Source organism: Vicugna pacos, chromosome 35 (genome assembly GCF_048564905.1).
Source record: "Vicugna pacos chromosome 35, VicPac4, whole genome shotgun sequence".
NCBI lineage: Eukaryota > Metazoa > Chordata > Mammalia > Artiodactyla > Camelidae > Vicugna > Vicugna pacos.
This window is the reverse complement of record NC_133021.1, coordinates 12,184,425-12,199,236: the sequence shown is the minus strand read 5'-3', so window position 1 is coordinate 12,199,236 and position 14,812 is coordinate 12,184,425. Positions and strand designations below refer to the sequence as shown.

At 39.0% G+C, this 14,812-nt stretch overlaps 1 protein-coding gene across 9 annotated transcripts in view; it reads right to left on the bottom strand.

The window, feature by feature from the left end:
* ODAD2 (outer dynein arm docking complex subunit 2) overlaps positions 1-14,812 on the bottom strand; it is a 146,727-nt gene that overhangs the window by 13,436 nt on the left and 118,479 nt on the right. Inside the window, exon 21 of one of the 9 annotated variants that reach the window (XM_072954883.1) lies at positions 7,499-7,672. The exons of the other annotated variants lie outside the window; for them this stretch is intronic. Within the exon in view, the coding sequence (XP_072810984.1) occupies positions 7,637-7,672 (36 nt within the window). The 3' untranslated portion in view covers positions 7,499-7,636. Of the gene's footprint in view, positions 1-7,498; positions 7,673-14,812 lie in introns of those variants that run through there. 9 annotated transcript variants of the gene reach the window in all.

Here is a 14,812-nt window from a genome sequence, read left to right as displayed (position 1 = left end):
GATGCAGACAAATTGGTACAAGAGGATACACATCCATGATGTCTCATTTTAATAGGCTCTGAACTCTGCCTGGCAATCCACATAGGTATCTCTCTCCTCTCCTCAACTTTCTTTTTCTTCAGTAGCTATTTAAAATCTTCTCTACTCTTGTCAAATTACCTAACCCACCACTTCACGTCCCTCCCTCTCAGTATGTGCCTTTGCTCCTACTTGATGGATCACAAAAAGAGAAGTTGTCCAGCTCCCTAACATCAGACTCAGATTTCCACTGCAAGTGTGCCCATCCTTTCCTCCTTGCCACCTGTCATGCACAAGAGCTGTCTCTTCTCCAGGCCAAATTCATCTCCTTGTTCTCAAGCCCTGTGTTCCCCCACCTCCCCACTGCCTCTGAAAGCTTTCTTTGCCATTATCCCCACTGTCTCTGATATCTTCACTGCCTCTCCTCTCTTCCTGCTCTTGTTTAAGCATGCTCAAGTCTTTGATTTCTCAGACCAGAAACCCAACAAAGAAAAGGAAAAACCACCAAAACCTCCTTTACCTCTCCTAGCTCTCATTCTTGCTCCTTCTTCTCAGCACAACTTTTCAAAGAGTGACTTTCACTTGTTGCCTTTCATTTCCTTAATTCCTTTTAAAGGTTATTAGGAATCTCTCTGCTTTGAATCCAGAGGACACTATTGGTTCTTGTCTTTCTTCACTTTTCAATAACATTTGTCCCATTGGTCCAGCCTTTGTGCTTAAAATAACTTCTTCTCTTGACTTCTTTAAAAATAGCACTTTCCTGATTTGTTTAGATTTTTCCCCTTTTAGTACTCTCTATGCTGCTTTTGTGAACTCCTCTTTTGTTGCCCATCATTGTATGACTCAGGATATCATGTTATGTCCTCAAACCTCTAAACACCCTTCCAGACAAATGTCATTCACTCTCATTATTTCATGAACCATGGCTCTCAAATCTGTGTCTTTAAGGCTTCATAAACACACACACATATAGCATTTATATATTTGCATGTGATATCACATATCATATATAATTTATATAATATGTGATATATATAATATATATACACATATGTAAATATTTATAAATCACATCTTTACTTTACGTCTTCCAGGATGTTCAAAGCCAATTTCAAACCACATAAGGCCATTAGCAGATTTTTCAGCCTAAACTTTGCAGGCCAGGAGGGAGTAGCATGATACATTTAAAGTGCTGAAAGGAAAAAACTTCCAACTAAGAATTCTCTACCCAGCAAGGCTATCATTCAGAATTGAAGGAGAGATTAAGAGTTTTCAGATAGCCAAAAGCTAAAGGAGTTCATCACCACTAAACCAGCCTTACAAGAAATGTTAAAGGGACTTCTTTAAGCTGAAAAGAAATGACGCTAATTAATAACAAGAAAACATACCAAAGTAAAAATACTACTAGAAAAGGTAAATATATAGTAAAGGTAATGAATCAAACATTTATAAAGCAAGTATGAAGGTTAAAGACAAAAGTAGTAAATTTAAAACTTCAGTAATTAGTTAGGGCATGCATAAAATAAAAAAATATAAAAGGTGACATAAAACATATAAAGCATGATGGGGAATAAAAATGTAAGTTTCTAAGGATGTGTGCAAATGTAAGTTATCAACTTAAAACAGACTTAACCCATTATATATGTAGGATGTTATATGTGAACCTCACGGTAACCACAAAGCCAACATTTATAGTACATACACAAAAGAAAATGACAAAAGAACCTGAATATAACATTAAAGAAATCCATCAAATCCCAAAGGAAGAGATAAAGAGAAGAAGAAAGGAACAGAGGGAACTACAAAAAAGCCAGATAACAATGAACAAGAAGGCAGTAAGTACATACCTAGCAATAATAACTTTAAATATAAATGGACTAAATGCTCCTATCAAAAGACACAGAGTGCTGAATGGATGAAAATAAAAGGGCCAACTATATATTGTTTATATGAGGCTCACTTCAGAAGTAAGAACACACACACTGAAAGGGAAGGGATGAAGAGATAATCCATGCAACTAGAAATGAAGAAAGGTGGGGTAGTTATACTCATGTCAGATAAAATACACTTTAAAACAAAGACTGTAATAAAAGACAAAGAAAGATGTTACATAATGATGAAGGTGTTAATCCAGCAAGAAAATATAACATTTGTAAATATATATGCCCCCAACATAGGGGGACCAAAACATTTAAAGCAAATATAAATGAGCCTAAAGGAAGAAATAAACAGCAATATGATAATAGTATGGGACACTTTAACACCCAACTTTTGTCAACAAATAGATCATCCAGAGTAAGGAAACATCAGCTGTAAATGACAAATGAAGCCAGATAGATTTAGAAGATACATACAGAACATTCCACCCAAAACCAGCAGAGTATGCAGTCTTCTCAGTGCATATAAAGCATTCTCAAGGATAGATCACATGTTCAGCCAGAAAGCAAGTCTCAAGAAATTCAAGAAGACTGAAATCATATCAAACACTTTTTCTGACCACAATGGCAAGAAATGAGAAATCAATTGCAAGAAGAAAATTAGAAAGACCACAAACATGGAGATTAAATAATTTGCTACTGATCAATCAGTGGGTCCCTGAAGAAATCAAAGGAGAAGTAAAAAAAAAAAAACTACAAATGAAAACAGAAATAAGACATAGCAATTCTATAGGATGCAGCAAAAGCCATTCTAGCAGAAAAGTTCCTAGTGATACAGGCCTAACTCAAGAAATAAGAAAAATCTCAAATAAATAATCCAACTTTATATCTAAAGGATCTAGAGAAAGAAGAACAAATGAAGCCCAAAGTTAGTAGAAGGAGGAAAATCATAAAGATCAGAGGAGAAATAAATGAAATAGAGACTAAAACTACAATAGAAAATATCATCAAGCTAAGACGTGGTTCTTTGAAAAGACAAACAAAATTGACAAACCATTAGCTAGACTCACCAAGAAAACAGAGAAAGGGCTTAAATAAATAAAATCAGAAATGAAAGAGAAGTAGCAACTGATAGCAAAGAAATACAAAGGATCATAAGAGACTACTATGAACAATTTTATATCACATTAGTTGATTATATCAAAATAGAAGAAATGGGTAAATTTCTAGAAACATAGAACTTTCCAAGACTGAATCATGAAGAAGTAGAAAATCTGAATAGATCGATTACTACTGAGGAGGCTGAATCAGTAATCAAAAACTGCCCAAAAAACAAGTCTAGGACCAGATGGCTCACTGGTGAATTCTACCAAACATTCAAAGAAGATTTAATACCAATCCTTCTCAAACTACTCCATGAAGTTGAAAAAGGAAGAAACACTTCCAGACTCATTTTATGAGGCCAGTATTACCCTGATGCCAAAACGAAAGAATACTACAAAAAAGAAAAAAGGCCAATATCCTTGATGAACATAGATGCAAAAATCCCCAACAAAATGTTAGCAAACCAAATCAACAATACATTAAAAGAATTATACACCATGATCAACTGGGATTTATTCCAGGCATACAAGGGTGGTTCAAAATCCATAAATCAGTCAATATGATTAACAAATTACAAAATGAAGGATAAAAAAAATCATCTCAATAGATGCAGGAAAAGCACTTAACAAAATTCACTATCCATGTATGATTTAAAAAACCCTCAACAACATGGATACTGAGGGAAAAACTTCAGCATAAATAAGGGCTTACATGACAAACCCACAGCTAACATCATACTCAATGGTGAAGAGCTCAAAGCTTTTCCTACAAGATCAGGAACAAGACAAGGATACCCACTCTCATTTTCATCATTACAATAAAATTGCTATCTCAGTCATGGCAATTAGGCAAGAAAAGGAATAGGAGGCACCCAAATTTGAAAAGAAGAAGCAAAACTGTCACTATTTGCAGATGACATGATACCATATTTAGAATAAACCCTGAAGAGTCCACCAAAAAAAAAAAAACCTGTTAGAACTAAAAAATACATTCAGTCAAGTTGCCAAATACAAAATCAATATAGAGAAATCTGTTGCATTTCTATACACTAATAATGAACTAATAATGAAAGAGAAATTAAGAAAACAATATCATTTATATTGCATCAAAAGAATAAAATATCCAGGGATAACTTTAACCAAGAAGGTGAAAGGCCTGTATACTGAAAACTATAAGACATTGATGAAAGAAATTGAAGAATAAACAAATAAATGGAAAGATATTCTGTGCTCATGGATTGGAAAAATTAATAGTTAAAATGTCCATATTACATAAAGCAATCTACAGATTTAATTCAATCCATCTCAAAATTCAAATGACACTTTTGATCATAATAGAACAAATAATTCTAAAATCTCTATGGAACCACAAAAGACCCCAAATAGTGAATAGCAGTCTTGAGAAGGAACAACTAAACAGGAGGTATCACACTCCCTGATTTTAAAGTATACTACAAGGCTGTAGTAATCAAAACAGTATGGTTTTGCATAGAAACAGACACACAGATCAGTAGAATAGAATGGAGAACCTAGAAATAAGTCCACACATATATTGGCAATTAATTTACATCAAAAAACCTAAGAACATATACATGGAGAAAAGACAGTCTCTTCTATAAATGGTGCTGAGAAAACTGGACAGCCATAGGCAGAAGAATGAAACTAGACTGTATCATACACCATACACAAAAATTAATTCAAAATGGATTAAAGAGGTGCATTAAACGAGAAACCATAAAATTCCTAGAAGAAAACACAGGCAGTGAGTACTCTGACATTGTTCTTAGTGACTTTTTATGGATCTGACCTTAAAGGCAAGGGAAACGAAAGCAAAAATAACCAAATGGGACTACATCGAACTAAAAAGTTTCTGAACAGTAAAGGAAACTGTCATCAAAATGAAACAGCAGCCTACTGAATGTGAGAAGATATTTGTGAATCATATATCCAGTAAGGGGTTAATATCCAAAGTATATAAAGAACTCATACAACACAAAACCAACCTGATTAAAAAAATGGACACAGGACCTAAATACACATTTTTCAAAGAAGACATACTGATGGCACATGAAAATATGTTCAATATCCCTAATTTTTAGGGAAATACAAATCAAAACCATGATTAGATACCACCTCACACCTGTCAGAATGGCTATCATCAAAAAGACAAGAAATAACAAGTGCTGGTGAGGATGTGGAGAAAAGGGAACCCTCATGCACTGTTAGTGGGAATGTAAATTGGTGCAGCCACTATGGAAAATAGTTTAGAGAGTCCTCAAAAAATTAATAGAACTACTATATGACCCAGCAATTTCACTTCTGGAATTTATCTAAAGAATACAAAATCACTAATTTGAAAAGATATATGCACCCCTATGTTCACTATAGGTTATTTATAATAGCCAAGATATGGTAACAACCTAAGTGTCCATCAATGGATGAATGGATAAAAAAGAAATAGTATTCCACTGTGTTCAGTCATAACAAAGAATGAAATCTTGCCATATGTGACCAACCACATGGATGGACCTAAAAGGTATTATGTTAAGTGAAGTAAGTCAGAGAAAGACTGTATGATTTCACTCACATGTGAAATCTAAAAGAACAAACAAACAAAAACAAAAACAAAACAGGAACCCACAGGTACAGAGAACAGATTGGTGGTTCCTAGAGGGGGACAGGGTTGGTGGGGGCAAAAATGCGTGAAATGGGTCAGTTCCATGGTTATAGATTGCAACTAGACCTTTGGTAGTGATCACTTTGTAGTCTTTACAGATGTTGAATTATAATGTTGCACACCTGAAATTTATGTTATATGCCAATTTTACTTCAATAAAAAATTTTAAAAAGATTGAATATGTAGAAGTTAGCAGAATAGCCAATGTCAGAATTTCCAGCTTCTGGAGAAGACAAAATGGGATCAAGAGTACAGTGGGGAGGAATAGCCTGGAGAAGAAATACTGAAGTACCAGAGAGAAGATGTTTATACTGAATGTAGCTACACATAAATTTATAGGTGTGGGACCCAAGTTGAGATATTTTCTGCCTATAACTTCAATTTCATTTTTAATGTTGAAGGCAAGTTCATATGAGTAATATTCCTACTAAATACAGACATGGGTTTATAACTGATAATTTCACATAGAAATATTTTAAAACAGTAAGAGATATGCACTCTTTATTAGAAACAGTTACCATCCCACTTTTGGGTATATGTCCAGAGAGAACTCTAATTCAAAAAGATACATGCACCCCAGCGTTCATAGAAGCACTATATACAATAGCCAAGACAGGAAGCAACCTAAATGTCCATCGACAGATAACTGGATAAAGAAGTTGTGGTGTATTTATACAATGGAATACTACTCAGCCATAAAAAGAAGAAAACAATGCCATTTGCAGCAATATGGATGGACCTAGAGATCGTCCTCCTAAGTGAAGTAAGCCAGAAAGAGAAAGAAAAATACCGTATGAGATCACTCATATGTGGTATCTAAAAAAAAAGAAAAAGAAAAAGAAAGGACACTATGAACTCATCTACAAAACAGAAACACACTTGCAGACTTAGTAAACAATCTTATGGTTACCTGGGAAGGGTGGTGGGAGGGGATAAATTTGGGAGTTTGAGATTTACAAATGTTAGCCAGTATATATATAAATAGATTTAATAAAAGTTTCTTCTGTGTAGCACAGGGAACTATGCTCAATATCTTGTAATAACCTTTAATGAAAAATATGAAAATGAATATATGTATGTATATGCATGACTGGGACATTGTGCTGTGCACCAGAAATTGACACATTGTAATTGACTGTACTTCAATTTAAATAAAAAGGAAAGAAAACAATTATCTTAATTACATAATGGTGTTTTCCATGGAAGGATTTTGTTTTGGTTTGCAGCTTTGCTCTAGAAAATGCTAAGAATTTATAAAATCTGATGTAAATCTGTAAAATTGAATCTTATCAAGCTAAGGAAAAATTCTAAATTTTAAAATTTAAGAATAAGGCTAAGCCAATAATTACTAAATATGGATATTTTAAAATAGATTAAAAAGTCCACAATATTCCTCAATATTGGAATCAGTCTAAATTCTTAATGTTATCTTGTTTGCATTTACATTTATCTCTAGAAATTGGCACATTATTAGAAAGAATTCAAAATCAAAAACATGTTAATATTTAAAATACTTTATTAGATACAGAATTCATTTCTCTTGGGAGTAAAAATGGAAAGACTTCCAGAAGAGATGAAGCCAAAGAATTGAAAAGGCAAAAAGAAATCCTTTAGTTAAATAAACCACTTTCCCAATATTATTCTGATTTCTTTTTAGCTTTCAAAAGCAGATTAATATGGAAAAATAAAGCACGAGGCTGGAGAAAAGAGCCACAATTTTTCTTCTTCAATGTCAAAGAAATAGCTTTCCCTGCTCCTACTAAATTGGAACTAAGCTCATAAGGTTGAAAATAAATGACTAATTTCTTGGGAAATAATCTTAAGGGAAAGATTCTTTTGGCCCAATAATTGCTTTTCTTAAACTCCAGTTGACTTAACCTCATTCTCAAGTCCTCCTCCATCTTCTGTCCATCATACCTTGTTGGTATCAAGTTCACCTTAAAAGTCAGGCTTGTTGCTTGCTACCCATTTGGGGAATGTTTTCCTTCTCTGGTAGTCTGTGGGCAGGAATAAGTCAAAAGTGATTGTGCTTTCTTCATTTTTCTTTTAAAAATGTATTTCTGATGTCTAAGATCTTTAAAAATGGGACCTTAAATACTACCACAAAATTTCACAAAGTAATGTTTCTACTAACTCTGAAAAAAACCCTAATAACCCTCCAAAACATTTTAATACATAACTAAATATTAATTTTCATCTTCTCTTTTTGCTAAAACTACATAAGATAGTACTTCTTAGTCTCATCCGTATAAGAACCTCAAATTTCAGTGAGAGAAACTGAATGAGTTTTATAACAGGATGATCCTTCTTCCTCTTCTGGCAAAGACCATGTTCATTTGAGAACCCATCTTGCATTGTTTTTCCCAAGTTAGCTGTTCAGAACTGCAGGGTTGGCTCTAAGCAGGATATCTAGGCCAGTGATTAAATAATTTTTTTTTTCAGCAGTGAAATTCTTTTCCTTTCTTTTTTTAAAAAAAATTTGCCAAGTATGAATTGATGTAAGCATTGATATATATCTAATTTCCAGGCTTAAGCATATTCAGAAGCAAAATTTACATAAATTTATCATAAAATACTGAGTAGCAAGAGCAATATAATTTTATTAACCCTGGAGCTATCTTGGAATATCAATAAGAATATTTAGGACTGGAAGCTGATATTGCAAGCTGGACTGATGATATCTACCCCTACCAGGTGCAGATGTGTTTGTTCAGTCATGTGTATTTTCTCTAATTTTAATGAGCAGTGCCCAGAGCTGGAGGAATATTTAACTTACTGTCTAGGTGAACTATATAAGATAATACCTGTATAATTTTTCGAAAACTGTTTGTTTCCACTTAAATGGAAGCATTCCTTAACTGTTCATTGATTCTTAACACTTTTATTATAAATGTAGTTCTCCCAAAAGGATAAATACATTAAACTCTGAAAAGTTCTGATACATTTCTTCCATATCTGAAAAATGGTCATAATAAACCGTATATGATTTAGTGATTTTTTTCCTAAGAAAGTAATTTTACTTTTTAATAGATAAATTCATATACTCTTTCTAAAATTCTAAAAAGACTTAGGAATAGAAGGTCCCAGGAACCTTTGAAAAGTAGAAGAACTCTTTTCCTTTTTTCCCCCAAATAGAACCTTAAATCTTCTATGAAATGCACGTATTCATGAACATACTCTTGTAAGATAAAATAGAACATCAGAAGAGAAAGTAGGGCGTGGGGTTCTAGGACCCTGCCTGTTCCTCCTTGTCCCCATGTGGACCCTCAGGGTACCTTCTCCAATTCCGTGATACACAGAAAACCCCTCGTCCTCATAATCTTTGGCCTCTCACAGCAGGACACCTCCCCTTGCTGCTCAGTCCACACAGACCTTCTCAGTCCACACTTATCCTCCCACAGTTGCCTCAAACCACTGCCTGCACCACGATCCGAAAACTGTCTTCCCCCGAGTTCTGAAAATCTCTGCCAGGTGTTTGGAAACACACAGTTTAAACACATTCTGTTCAGTTTTAAGTGAGTGATAGCCTTGTTTATGTTCCCCGGATTTCAAAATTTGTGTTTTTAGGCTTATGAAATTTCAAATTATATGCCAAAATAATACATTTTAGGCAGCACAAATGAAATAGTTGTATTTAGGAAGGTCTTCGGGGCCCCTCTGAGATGATCCATGTAGAGCATTGTTTCCACGTTGCAGTGACCTGCCTCAGAGTCCTCCTGGGACAACTGTGATGCGTCATGTTCCCGAGCCTGCCCCAGGACCAACACAGAGTTCTGATCAAACACTTTTATAATCCCTTCAACCTTGCTTTAAAGCCAATTTGGATATGAGGTACTACAGTAGCTTGTGTCCATACTCGTTTTGTGTTCATCTAGCTCTCCTCAGTGTTTATCTCACACTCCCGACTAGGTTCTCCATTTAAGTTTGCTTTTCTCTATCACGTTTCTTTGGGTGTGATGAGCACTAGTAGACAGGTCTTTCTTTGCTTGCTATATCAATCAGGAAAAGATGCTTCTGGTTACCTGTGATGTGATGTGGGGAGCACTATGAGGGTGGCACAGTCTAGCCCTCGAGGAGGAGAGAGGGTGAGGAGCGAGGCACGTGGTGGCCAGTGGCCCAGGGGAGGAGGACCCAGGGCAGAGCAGATGGCTGCCCAGCTTTCCGGCTGTTACGTGGCCCCGTGGCCCCACACTCATGGACTAGGTGGGGAGGGTGTCTCCACAGCAAAGCCGAGGCAGGACACAGGCTGACTTTTCTCAGTCCAGCATCCCCCAGCCTCCACCAGAAACGACATCCTGCAAGCGTCCCACCACTATAGATCCAGGAAAGGTGGGGAGGGCGGGTCCCCCTTGAGAAGGTAGCATAGAACAGTAACAGTGACCAACAATTTCAACCAACAGTTAGTGCTTACGACGTATCAGACGCCATCAAAGCGCCTTAGATACACTAATTCATTCAACACTCTCAACAGACCCAGGCTTAAATATTACTACTAATATTTAAGTGTTACAGGTGAAGAAACTGCAGCACAGAGAGATTAAGTCACTTGCCTAAAGTTATACAGCTTAGGAAAGCCAGGATTTGAATGCAAACTCCAGGTCCCATGCTTTTACCCGTCATGAACACTGCCTCCCTTGGCATAAGTGCCCACGGAGAGGGAGCTGGTCTGGCTTGGTCCCTGGACACCCAGCGTGGGCATTCCCTGAGGTGCAGCTGGTCTCCTGGCTCTTGGGCCATCATGCCCATATGCAATGCTGTCAGCTGCCTTCATTTGCAGTGGTTCTACTCAGTGGGGCCTCTTTGTGTCTGCAAACCCTCCCTGTGGGTCCCCTTGGAACGTGTGGCTCCCCTGCAGAGTATATGCAGTCCTGGGGTCCAGGCCCTATCTGTGCTTGATGTTTTAGACATTTGTCTCCACCCATGGTGCGCCATGGCCCCTGCGCCATTTTGGACTTGCAGTCAGGCACACCCAGGGCTTCTCCTGCAGGCAAAACCCTTCCTCTCACCTGTGTATCCTCAGGGGCTAACTGAGTCAACACTATTTTGAAGTTAAGGTGCTCTGCATAATTCAGCTCCAGCCACAAACAAGGCTGAGGAGATTTTTAGAATCACTCCTCTGGTCCTTCCACTCATTTCCATTCATACCCCTTTTTACATGTACTTGATTTATTTTTCTCTGGTACATGATAAAACTTATCAGCTACTCTTTTGCACTCTTTGGGGCACAGTGACCTTGGGTCTCTGTGGTTTAATATTCCTAACAGCTTACTTGCATTCACAGACCGCACTTCATTGTGTACAATGTTGTTCAAATTGTTCCATAAGATTCTCCAAGTACGGACCCTTGAAGAATGTTGCCAAGGAATAGCTGCTTCCTCTCTCCACTCTGTCTCTTGCCCCTTTCCCCTGGTTAGGTTCCCTGAACGTAACAAGCCTTACCTCTTTCCCCATCATATTATTATGCCTCATAAACACACACACACACACAGACACACAGACACACACACACACACACACACACACACACTTTTCTTTTGAACTGCTTTGGTGTAGAACTTTGTCACAAACATCCTAGAAATCTATGTAATGACCAGTTTGCTCCTTTTGGGGCAACCAAGGATCGCAGACTATCTGTGAGCACATTTCATGAATTACCCAAATATACTTAACCAGCAATACTATTTCCCCTCCAACTTTGTTGCTTCACATGTAGGGCAAAATGACTTAATGGTACATTTCAAGAGGACACGTCCACAACGCAGGTCTCACTCTCCATGAGCCCACGGTATGTTAGCACACTTGTGTAGTAAAAGTAAACATCTCTTTTTCAGCCTATCCACTTAGTCTGATATAAGCAGTTGCTGCGAAAATTATCCTAATGAGCATTAGAGGAATAAGTAATAGAAATAATTTTTTAAATTATTTCAGTAAAGTCAGAGGGTGTGAGAAAGAATCAGTGCAAAATGGCTTTTCCAGTTTGGCAGTGGCAGGTGGGATCTATAATGAAATGTTTACCTTAATGCAGCAGACTGGACTTCTCCTTTGCCCAGCCTTGCTTTTTGAAGTTTTTCGTTTACCACAAAATACATAATAAAGGGCAGTTAAATTCACTCTGAACCCCCGGCTACATGACCATGACATATCTGGAGGTGACTGTGAGGTGCATTCCCGAACGTGGTGCAGTGCCTTCTAAATTTACAGCCTGATTTCCTGCTGCCAGTTATGACTGCCAGATGCTTCTGACAGCGCGGCCAGTTTGTGGTGTCCCGAAAAATCATCAGCAATTTGAAAACATTAGCACCCGGCAATAGTCATGCTTTGCCCTGATTGCCTGTATTTATCACCTCACTTTTCCAGGGTACAAACTAAAAAAAAAAAAAAATCAAAGAGAAAAATTAAACTTCTCTAGCAGCAGGGAAAATATAGAGCTGAAAACCAACTGCGTTAGAGGAACTCGGCTCTTTTCTGTAATTGTTCACAAATTAAACAATTTGAGCTTTGGGGCTTTGTGTGGCTACATGGAAGAAAAATATTGCCATACGCATCCCTCCCTCAAATTTTCTTATTTGGTGTTCATATCTGCAGAATATTTTGATATTAGGACTGAAATTCAGGACTGAAAATGGGAAGAGGTTGACTGCTTCATTCAACAGATACTTATGATGAACTGTGCCTGGGAATCAGAAGTGGATGAGACAGGCCTGGCTCCTGCCTTCAGGGGAGCCCACAGTGTCCTGAGACCAACAGCTCGGTCATTACAGCAGAGAAGAGACATACAAGTCTTGGGGGAGCATCGATGGGGGCCGGGGTCAAGTAGACATCCCCGAGGGACAGGAGTGAATCTGAAGCCGCACAGATGGACCTGAACAACACAAGGTGTGGTGTGGGGATCTGGAGGGGTCCCGGGCAGAGGAAGGGCAGTGGGGCTACCTAGTAAGGACTTGCAGGCACAGAGGGGCCAGCAGAGGAGTGGCATCCAGCCCCCCAGCCCCCGCTCTCCCCTTGAACATCCCAGCTCTTTGCCAGAAGCAGCCAGTGCTTGCCAAGCCGTGTCCCGTGAGCATGCTAATTTGAGTCCAGGATAAATGGTTTTCACATAAAGACCCCCAAATCTAGTGGTTTAAACAACCTAGAAGTTTGTCTTCCCTTATGTGATGCTGCAAGTGATCCGGGGCTGGTAGCGCCTCTCTGCCATCTTCAATGTGTCGGCCAGTCTCTGAGCCTGAAGGTGCCCATTGGTCCCCATCCCTCAGGAATAGGGAGGGGACCCGAGGACATGCACGCACCCCCGACGTAGGGCAGGAAACACAAGTCGCATGCATCACTCCTTCCCACTTTCCATTCCTGAGAACTTAGTCATAGCGTCACACCGAGATCCAGGCAAGGCTGGGAAACGTACTTGTGCTGCACTGAGACCATCATCAGAGAGGGGAGGATGGACATTGAGGGACACTCAGCAGTCCCTGCCACAAGGAGGCCGCGGAAAGAGGCAAGATGGTGGCAGAGAGGCGGACAGGACTCAGATCATGCAGGGTCTTGCTCCAAGCAGAGAAGACCATGTTAGTGTTTTTAAAAGTACAGGGGCAGATTTATGAGTATTTGTCACAGCAAAGGCTGGATCCGGGTAGACACAAGCCAAGGTTTCCCAGTGGGTGTCTCATTTAATTGTCACATGTCTTTGTTTACCAATAACCCAACTTCTGCATTCCGAGGCCATCTATCTGAGTCATATGGTCTCTGAAGAAACTGCCTGAGAGCTTACATTTCAAACAGAAAGTTCTTGGTGGATATAGACAGAAACCTGAAACGTTCTGTATCTGTCAGCTTTGTACCGTCAGTGACCCTAGGATGCACTGAGTTTACATGTGATCACAAGTCCCAGCAGACGCACAACCTAAGGTGCGTAGGTGGCCACACCCACACAGCGGTGTCTGTAGACGCGAGCACGGCCTGCATCCTGGCCGGTGTGCAGGAGACCCAAGCCGCTCCCAAGGGTGGCACAGACTGGCCGGCAGCCTCTCCGAGGGGCATCAGATCCCGCCACGGATACAGGGCCCACCCGCAGGAGCAAGGCACAGATTCTGTCCACGCTGGAAACGTGGGGGCTGAGGACGCGGGAGCTGCTGTGTGAGTCTGGGTTCAGCTGGAGGAGCACTTTAGGAAGACACCCGCCTCACACCCGCAGCCTTGACCTGGCAGAATGCTACTCCTGAGGAAAACATGAGCAGCATTCACACGCACCCACTGTCAGGCAGGCTCTTTGCATATATGAGTGTGCACACGAGTTCGCTTTCTGTACATTCATTCTGGTCATTTCACCCTCAAGGAAAATACTGCCATCCTTCTAGAGCTGATGAGGACACTGAGCCCAGGGAAGCTGGGTGACTTGGCAGCTGTACCCACAGCCAGGATTCAAAGCCAGTCTGTGTGGCACCAAACACATGCTCATGTTCCTGCACCCCGTGTTAGTTATTTAGTAAGTAGTTTTCTCCCTCGATTTATGTTTTCTAAATTGGATCAGTGAACTAGCTTTGGGACAGCTGTCTAAATTATACGTATTGTTATTATGTATCTATATGATCTAAAGTAATTTTTTTCCCCCAAACCTACCTAATTTGCATACAAATCACTGGCTATCTACTACAAAGAGTACCTCAGCAAGTTCGCATGTTCTCATGCTTGAAAAATGTCTTGTGTCCTGACGGCTTGTAAGCTGTCTTCATGGTTCACTATCAAGTCATTCTTTTTATGAAGGGTCATTACTTCTTGTGGGATTTCAATGAAGATGAAAAATACAGGTAAGCCATACTGGTGGCTTGGATTTCATTATTAATGATAAGGGTTATCAATTGATTGATGAATAATTAGGTTCTGATTAATAATCATGTATTAATTTAATCGAACGATTATCAGAGCTAAAACTTTTTAATGGTGCTGAAACATGGAAGACTGATTTAATGAAAGTCAGACCTAAGGAGAATAGCTTAGCGAGTCACGACTAAGGCTCAACATAAATGGGGCTCCTTTCTCTTAGCACAGGGCTTTTGAGACTTGTCCATGTTTTGGCACATGTCACTGGTCTGTTCCTCCTTGTTCCTTCCTGTATTCCACTGTATGAGTAAACCTACGGCTGTTTA